General features: G+C 57.0%; 2 protein-coding genes across 3 annotated transcripts in view; one reads left to right on the top strand and one right to left on the bottom strand.

Annotated features, from left to right (window-relative positions):
- The window catches only part of Pex10 (peroxisomal biogenesis factor 10), a 20,488-nt gene that overhangs the window by 7,368 nt on the left and 4,085 nt on the right, over positions 1 to 9,035 (top strand). The window lies entirely within an intron of this gene.
- The window catches only part of Rer1 (retention in endoplasmic reticulum sorting receptor 1), a 10,950-nt gene that overhangs the window by 1,443 nt on the left and 472 nt on the right, over positions 1 to 9,035 (bottom strand). The window contains exons 1-6 of one of the 2 annotated variants that reach the window (XM_023699486.1): positions 8,203 to 8,223; positions 5,724 to 5,811; positions 4,072 to 4,176; positions 2,237 to 2,336; positions 1,215 to 1,293; positions 19 to 154 (exon numbers count right to left, since the gene is read on the bottom strand). In XM_023699486.1, coding sequence (XP_023555254.1) covers positions 19 to 154; positions 1,215 to 1,293; positions 2,237 to 2,336; positions 4,072 to 4,176; positions 5,724 to 5,804 — 501 coding nt within the window. In that variant the 5' untranslated portion in view covers positions 5,805 to 5,811; positions 8,203 to 8,223. Of the gene's footprint in view, positions 1 to 18; positions 155 to 1,214; positions 1,294 to 2,236; positions 2,337 to 4,071; positions 4,177 to 5,723; positions 5,812 to 8,202; positions 8,224 to 9,035 lie in introns of those variants that run through there. The other variant, XM_004639596.2, reaches the window with a different exon arrangement.

Genomic DNA, 9,035 nt, shown 5'->3' with positions numbered 1-9,035 from the left:
GCCCCCGCCCCGCCCTACCTTTATCTGCCTTTTCATCGTGATACAGAACAGCATGATGAAGTACATCACCAGGATCGGCCAGAACACCGGCACATTGAAGGCCTCGAAGAAGGTGCAGACCATGGCCACGAGGATGCCCTTCGTCGCCGCGTGCCTTGGGGCAAGGGCAGAAGGTGGCGCCACCCGCTTGGGCAGGCACTGGTCCCTCCGGGCCCGCTTCGGACCCTGGCGGCTCCCCCCTCTGCCCCCACGTAAGCATCACAGAACTGCAGCCCCGCTGGGGAGCAGCGTGGGGCCTTGAGGCCACCACAGCACTACACCTTAGTCCGCTGAGAGCTACCTCATCCTGAACCCACAAGAGTGTGGATACCCACACTGCAGCCCTTTGGCGTCACCTCAGTTTCAGACCCAGACCCCGGCCTCCGCCTGAACCCCAAAGCCTCCATCTCCAGCACAACGGAGCCCACCCTGCCCCAGCCTCGACGCCCGGTCTCCCGTCTCACAGCACAGCTCCAGGAATCCGGCCTGCTCAGCTCAGAACCAAGCCGGAACTGTTCCCCCGGCACCAAGGTGGGGCCGCAGCCACGGGCAGGAGGCCACAGTGCAAGGCCCTGGCCAGGCGGGGGCTGAGGAGCCATCCCCGCTGCTCTCACCCTGTTCCTGCCCCTGCTGAAGTCTGGTCTGCAGGAGGACAAAGCCCCAAGGGCGGGCCCTGCGTAGGACACACGTGCCCCAAGGGCCCAGACGCAAAGCTGGGCCACACCTGCTGGCCAGAGGCTGCCTGTACCTGCCTTCCTGACCCGTGTCTGGAAGAGGCTGGCAGTGCTCTTCCCCAAACCTCGACCACTGGACGGTGCCCTGGGTGGGCTCCCCAAGCTCACAGCACACCCCAGCCCAGGGTCTCCACAACAAAACCCCTCCTGTTTAACAAGTTTCAATTGTTTGCTGACCAGAACAAGAATTAACCTGTCCCCAGGACTGGCCACACCTGAATACAGGCACTTCCGACAAATGCCTCAAAAAATTACAGGTGTGGTCAGATGGGAGCTCGACATCTGACATGCCCAGCACAGAGGAACAGCAAGCACGGAGACAGACACACTGTGCACAGGGACGGCAGCGTCACACCGTGCCCCATAAACATGCAGGATCATTAGGGGTCAGGTAAAAATTAAACCCGTTTATAAGTTTAATAAAAGAAAGAAGCAACTCACCAAAACTTAAACTCCGGAAGCCTTCGAATGAAGGGACGAAATTCCTCATTCTGTTTGGTTGGCAATGAAGGACCGTCATCTGGAGAGCAGGGCGTCAGTCACAACCCGCGCTCCCCCAGCTCTCTCGCCGGGCTTTGTGTCCCACTCAGCTTCTCACCTCTCCCAGTGCCTAGGAGCTCCCAAGAGCCTCTGAGCTGGCAGGCCTCGTGGGGGAAACTCGGCCTGTCTCCCGTAACCAAACGTAAAACAGGTCTGCAGCCAACTGACAAATCAACTTGAGGCTTTACAAAACCTGACTCACTTTTCTTTCTAAAAAGTTTCTTGGACCTTTTAGATGAGTAAACAAAATTCAGCTGCACAGATTTCTGATCCACTGCTCTGTGCAGGCTCACGGAGCAGGACACGCTGTCCACAGCACACTTGGAGGAGCGGCAGGGCCGCGGCCCATCCCAACATGGTGTACAGGAGGCTCAGCGCGGCGACCACACCCGCCCACCCACCCAGAGCAGCGCAGGCCCGCAGCAAGGGTCCCTGGTTCCCTTCCAGACTGCCCAGAGGGGCCTCCCACTAGTTTCCACAGGCTTCTGCTCATCCAATTTGAAAAGTTTAAAAACAGCACTGCTCATGACGGCTCAGCAACAGGGCCTGAGTGGGCCCACGCAGGCCCGGGACGGTGGCTGACTGCTCTCTAGCGTCACTGACTGGCCCAGGGTACACAAACACCAACACCACCTCAACTCCCAAGAACTTGGAGCTGGCCTAGCCAGCGGCAGTCAGGTGCCAGTGGCCTGTGGTGGCGGCCACGGTGGGCTGCATGTGCAAACCCCTAGGAGGGGAAGTGTGGGGGTGACCCTTGAGTGCCACAAGGACAGGTCTCACAGGGCTGCCTGTGACAGACTCAGCGGCCAAGCATCCTGTCATCTGTGACACGACCTCAGACAAGTCAGGGAGCCCATGCACCTCAGTTTCCTCATCACGGGGGATGCACAGCCCTCCCAGCGGCACAAGGCTAGATGTGGTACCTGAGTCTTCCATCAGGGAGGGGTCCACCTTGGGAGATAGGAACGCTATGAAGAGGTTGAGGTGGTAGATCCCCAGGGCATAGGTCACGATGTACCAGCCCTGGAAGAGAAGAGGTGAACGCAGTGAGCAGCACTGCCACTGCCAGCAGAAGCTCCCCAGGCCACAGCAGGACACCAGGAGCTGCAGGGCGCAAGGCTCACTCTAGAGCCACACGGAGGCTGTGGCTTCCATGACAGCAAGCAAAGACACACCCACAGTGACCATGCCTCCAAGGCACTCTGTGGGTCTCAGTGCCACAGGGACCGCTCAGGGTCTGCAGCAAACTCCTCTGACAGTCCAGTTGGCCATGCGACACCTGAAGCCTGGGCTCCTGGCCAGGAGGCAGCGGAGCCAAATCGCAAGCAAACCACCACTTCAGGGCTTAGTGCGAGGCAGCAGGGGAGCTGCTGCTCCTGCCCCCCAGCCTGCCAACGCCCCCACAGCATCAAAGCAGAATCGCAGCTGTTGCTGTACACAGCATGGCTGGTCATCCTCAGGAACTGTCATCCATCACCAGACCAGACTCTGCCCAGGAGAAGAGGGCCAGGGCCTCGGGACTGAAGCTTTCTCAGGAGAGGGGGACCTCCAAGCCCACTTCCCCCACACCCCACAAGTGAACTGTCAATCTCAAGTCTGTGCCTGCTCAGGCGAGTTTAAGAGGAAACCTTCTTGCCTGAAAGTACTCAAGCCAGGGGACTAAAACCTCAGGTGGAACATTAACTAATGCACACGTGTCGTCACGCTTGCTGCAGGGCAGGCCAGGCTCAGGAGAGTGAAACTGCTTGTCACACCTGCCCAGCCACGCCCCTAACTCCGAGTTGCCAGGCCAGTCCGCATTAGCAAATGGACCAAGTCCCAACTCACAAGAATTGTCCACACTAATTTCAGACCCTCTGTACAAACTGTCCCTGCTGTGACAGCCACAGAGCTGCCACCTCCTCCACACTGAACCAGAGCTGGGCCTCTTGAAGAGACCAGAAGCAAACCCGAAGACCCGAGCGTTGGCATTCAGTGTGAACATGCACACGCTGGCCACACCGTCCAGCCAATCGGTGTGCTGCCCAAGGACCAATGTCCCCTAAACCTCCACAACAGCCAAGAGGCAGGCAAGAGCTTCAGGCAGCCGTACTTCCCAGGCCACAGGAGCCGGTGCTTCTCACCGCCTGGGAAGAGCCTTGGCCAAGTGCCCAGAAGGGAGGCACAGCATGGGTGGGTGTCACAGCAGGGCCTGGAGACACCAGAGGTGCCTGGGTGACTGTGCCTACACTGCACCCCATCGCCACCTCGCAGGCATCATCAGCTACGCCAGAGGAGCAGCTCACGAAGCCTAACCCATCAATGCCAGCACTGTTCGCAGCACAGAAGGCCCACGGACCCATCACTTTATCTGGGACGGGACCTCTGCTGGGAGGCACACGGTAGGCTCAGAGAGACAGAGGTCTGTCACCCGGGCAGAGCGCAAGCTGAGGTAAAGACTGGCCCGGGCCTGTTGGAAACCCTTGTTCAAGATGACAATCTTAGGAAGAACTATATAAATAAGCCTCTTTAAAGTGGGCTTGGAGGTCCCCCCTCTCCTGAGAAAGCTGGTGGGCTGAGCTGGCCACACACACACACACACACACACACACACACACACACACACAAAATTAAAAAGAAACATTGATGAAATTTTCCTACACTTGTGAACTGAAAGTGTTCACTACATACCATTTCCTTCAAAATAAACTGCGACGGCAGCCCCGGCCTGGAGCCCACTCCCAACCTCCGTAGCACGGGCCCGCTGCAGCGAACTCACCTGTAATAGGTAGACTCTGATCATGTAGACAAAGCTCAGGCCCAGCGTCACCACCCACCGCACAGCCGTGTAAGGTGTGGACTTGTCCAGCCAGGACTGGTAAATCTGAGGAGGCAGGGTAGGAAAGGTGCAGCTGAGCCCAAGAACAGCAAAGGTAAACCCTGACACCAAGCAATGACCGGAAATAACCCAGAACATATTTGCAGTAATGCCTCAGGCAGGTTCTTCCCTTTACTGAAAGCACTACAAACTACCAGTCAGAGAGGACGGTGGTCCAGCACCAGCCTGCGCAGTGGTGCCGGCGGTGACAGCAACAGCATGGTGAGGTGCAGGTGCCATCTCCACCGCCACTGCAGAGGGACCACGACAGGGAGACCAAGCTCACTCCGAGGAGGTGGAGAAGTCCTGCATCTCCGAGTCACACAGCAGCAGCAGGCCTCCAGCGTGCCCTCACACCCAGGACTCCTCTGTGCCCCCCTCAAGCCAGGTAAGGGCGCCGCCCATGTGCAGAGGGCCCCGGCAGCCAAGGGCTCGCTCAGGAACTCCTCAGCATTTTATATGTGCACGTGTATATGTATACATATGCACGTTTTAATTTTTAACAGCAAAACAATCTTTTAAGTTTAAAAATGAAAATTTTCAGTCATAAGACAGTGAAAACTCATTACACAGCTTCAGTATTATAGGTTGGCATATGCTACTTTTCAACTTTAAAAAATTATTTAAAAAAAGAAAAGCCGAGAGTGGTGCATGCCTATAATCCCAGCAGTTGGGAGGCTGAGACAAGAGGGTGCCATTCTACACTACAAAGCAAAATGCAGTCTCAAAACACCAAAATGGGATCGGGGGTGTGGCGGTCACTCAGTGTGAAGGTTTTGGGTTTGATCGCCAATACCACAAAAATACAAAACAAAATATTCAAAATAGAAAATATAAAAAAGCCATATTTTTAATTTTTTGTAATCTTTTATTTATGTATTTGGTATACGGTCTCACTATGCAGCTCAGACTTGTAATGATCTTCCTGTCTCAGTCTCCCCAGGGCCGGGACTACAGGCATGTGCCACCCTGCCCAGGCATGGGAGCCGGTACGGCCCAGCCCAGCCCAGCCCAGCCCGCGCTAGCGGAGATCAAACCCAGGCCCTTGCATTTACCAGGCACTTAAAACCGCTGAGCTAGAACCCCAGCCCCCCAAAGCAAACACATTTTTAATTAAGCCTAATATCAGTGTCTGCAGCCATTGCTCCTCACTGAGTCTAAGCACACAGTGTCTTCAGGCAGGCTGCAGACAGGACCCAGCACAGTGACCTGCACCTCCCGGCCCAGCCCCAGCCTGTCTCACGTCCTGTCCTGTGTCCCACCCCGGCCTGTTCCCAGGAGGGCTCCGAGGCTGGAGCACGGCAGGAGCAGAGCACAGCACCTGCCTGCGCCACCACCATGAGGTTCCGTGTGCTTTAAGGCTAAACGCACACACACACACACAGCAGAGCATGCAGAGCTGCCCAGGAGCACAGGCGCCTGCACCCAGCCAGCCGCTGCTGTGTGCCTCTTCGGGCAACACTGGACTCAAGCCCACCAGGAAGGCAGGCGAGGAGCGGACAGTTTCCTATCTAAATACTTACGGCAACCTTCTACAGCAACCAACCACTGACCTGTCCCAGGCGTGTGAAAAATCTGTACACCACGGATGGCTTCCCATGGACAGAATCTCCAACGCTGTCCCCTTCAGACATCCTGCAACTGAGAGAAACACAGGGCGCTTTCTCATCACGCAGCAAGGGCTCAGGCCATGAACATCCCCCTTTCCCACCAATCTGCCAAACCAGTTTCTGCGATTCTCAGGATTTTACCCAAACCATTCATGTTTTTACATGAATTAACCAAGCAGGCAGCAGGGCCAGTGGAGGGAAGGAGGACAGGAGGTGAGGGCAAGAAGCACACCACCCGCCCCTCGGCGCCACCCACTGTGCTCCTGGTGCCCCCGGGCTGTGAGAAGAGCCCACCCCATCCGCTCTGCGCCACGTCCCAGTGGGTCCTTGTACAGTGGGGCATGCAGCAGCCCATCTGGCCACTGCCCAGGCCCTTATCTCGCCTGGAGGTAACCCTATCTGCTCTCATTTCCACACATTTCTCTGATCCCAGGCGGAATCCACCCATGCGAGCTCGGTGCCAAAGGTCACGCGCTGCCCCGCTGGGCTCTGGGTGGCAGGAGCAGGACTAGCATTCCCCCCGCTTCTGCAGGGGGCAGGTCCTGCAGGGCCAGTGCCCAGCCGACACTAGCTCTCTGCCACAGGAACTCAAGGCATGCCCTTCAGACAGCACTGCCCACTAACAGCTACCTTTGCTGCCAGGCCTACTTTGACACTTGTGGGCCCCTTAGCCAGGAGTGACAGGTGCCAGGGGTACGTGCCTAAGCCCCTTCTGCCCCCATGACTCCAGTCAGGCTTGGCTTAGATCCACTGTTCTATGTACCACGAGCCACAAAGCCTAGCCTGCAGTACCAGGCTCTTCCAAGCAGCAGGCAAGACCCAGGTTTCATCCACCACTGCCTGCAGCTGGCCTTGTCCCTCCCTCTTACAGATGCAAGAGGCCTAGCAATCCAGGGCCCAGCCCACAACAGTGGCAGGAGCCAGAAGCTACGCCTGCCCCAGTTACCCACACTCTGGTGGCCGCTGGGCATCTCCAGGGCAGGGGAAGCCAGCAAGCCACTGCACATGGCCCTGGGTCTCAAGTGCGTCAGCTTCCAGTCTCGACTGAAACGTCACCATCTCAGCAGCCCCATGGGCCCCAGTGTCAAGTCTTCAGTGCAAAGCGTGGCCACACTCCACAGCACAGTGCTCAGGCACCGCCCACCCAGGAGCGCAGCGGTGGTGGCTCCAGATCCTCCACCCTCCAGGAGGGGCCTTCCCCAGATCACTGGGGATCCCGCGTTTCAATACAGGCTACACTAGCATCACCAACGAGGAAGGCCAACCCGCTCAGGGTGAAGCACCCTCAGCAGAAGCTACTCCAGTCTCGGTCCTCATACTACCATGCTTGCAAAGTCCTACTTTGACTAGTGTTAGCACTGAAACACTCTCACTTGAACTGAGATGACAAAAGCAGTATCAAAAGAGAGTACTTGGTCCCCATCGAAGAGTCTAAGCTGTGCTATTAAAATTCCAGACTGATGTGTAGGAAACCCGTAAGCGGGCACTAGCCGTGCATCCATGTGAAAACAGCACCAGTAACACAAGACACATCAAAGCAAGATTAAGAAAGCAAACTTTAGCTGGGTGTGCGGGCACACATCTGTAACCCCAGCACTCAGGAAGCTGAGGCAGGAGGATCCCTGGGCATTTGGGGCCATCCTAGGCTACAAAGTGAGTTCAAGGCCAGCCTGAGCTGAATAGCAAGAGCCTGTCTCAAAAAGAGAGAAAGACAGGAAGAGCAAGCTAGTAAGTAAGCAGGCAAGCGAGCGACCTTCGGAGTCCGACCACCTGCTTTAGACACTGGTTCTACACTGGCTATGGATCTGAGCTGAGCTCTCTAACAGCGGCCATGAAACAATGGGGTTCTGATCTGGGCCAGGGGACAACTGCACATCAGTGCCTTCCTCAGACTTTTGAAGAGCAGACAGCATCCCATGGTGGGCCTGCAGAGCCTGGCACAACATCACAGATAGCTAAGTTAGACCGAAATTAAGGTATGGATGGTCCAAGAAGGGCTGGGTCCCTGAGGAAGTCTACACAAAAAGACAACAGAACTGTGGCTGGAGGCGCACTGACCTGCTTCCTACTGGTCGACATGAGCTAAGTCGCTGTACTTCTAATCTTACTTGATACAAGGTTGATACGGTCTGATGGTGTAGTGCTCAGCTCAGTTTGTGTGTGCGCTGGCCCATTATGCACATCAGACTTATTCTGCACTAGGGCAGCCCTCTCACCAGCTGTCTACCTCCAAACCTCTCCCTCCTCCGGGAGGCCCTCCATTGCTGCCCACACTGACACCAGCCCTACTGTCACATCACCCTGTTTTCAGTTTGTGTGACAATCATTTTCTGATACTTTCCTGCATTTCTCCTCAATTTCCTTCTGCTGGAATACAAGCTCCTTAAGGAGGGCCCTTGTCTGGCTCCCGGCCCGGCCTTACCACCTTAAAGCGCAGGCTAGGTGAGCAGGCAGACGGCCGATGGGTATCTGCCGAGTGTAACTGCTTTACGTTCAGTCATAAAGACAGCAAAGCAGCAAGAGAAAACCACTCCGGGCAGACAGCGTGGGTACCAGGCCAGACACCGTAGGGAAACCTCTCTGCTTGCGCGAGAGCTCACTCCTCCCTCGCGAGCCAGCGGCCCTACCACGGAACCGGCAGAGGCGCTCCGTCTCCCCGCTGTCCCTCCCTGGGCGCCAGCAGGTCCTCCCTCGGCCCACCCCGGGCTCCTCCTCCGGCGGGTGTGACTGTCACGGATCCCCGCTCGGCCTTTGCACACTGTGCCCATACAACAGTCACCCCAGCACGCATCAGGGGTCCCACAGGTCAAGCCTCAATCACTGAGGGCCCGGTTTTTCATTTTTAGGCGCTTCTATCTTTTTAGGACGTGGAAAATCACCCCAAGACACAGCAGGGCAGGACACCCAGTCTCCATCTGAAAAAAAAAAAGGCCACTGAAGGCTCTGGGTGGAGACAGCTCTCCAGGCCCTAAAGACACCCTCGCCAGGAAGCCACCACTAAAACGCGAGCCTAGAGAGCTGGCTCCGCTGCTTACTCTGGGATACTGTCACCGGTCATCCCGAGCCGAGGACGGCTCCCCTTCAGCTCACTCGGCGACGTCGTGGTCCTCAGGCTCGACACTAACCCCACAGGCGAACCTAAAGGCTGACGGGCGGCGAGCGGCCCCACACAGACGCCCCCGGCTCCCGAGCCCGGCGCCCGCCGGCGGCAGGGCCAGCCCGGTCTCCACAGCCGCCGCCCCGACGCGACCCGCA

This window comes from Octodon degus, unplaced genomic scaffold (assembly GCF_000260255.1).
Source record: "Octodon degus isolate 3935 unplaced genomic scaffold, OctDeg1.0 scaffold00113, whole genome shotgun sequence".
Classification (NCBI taxonomy): domain Eukaryota; kingdom Metazoa; phylum Chordata; class Mammalia; order Rodentia; family Octodontidae; genus Octodon; species Octodon degus.
Note: the sequence above shows the minus strand (reverse complement) of the source record. Positions and strands in the feature narration are given on the sequence as shown.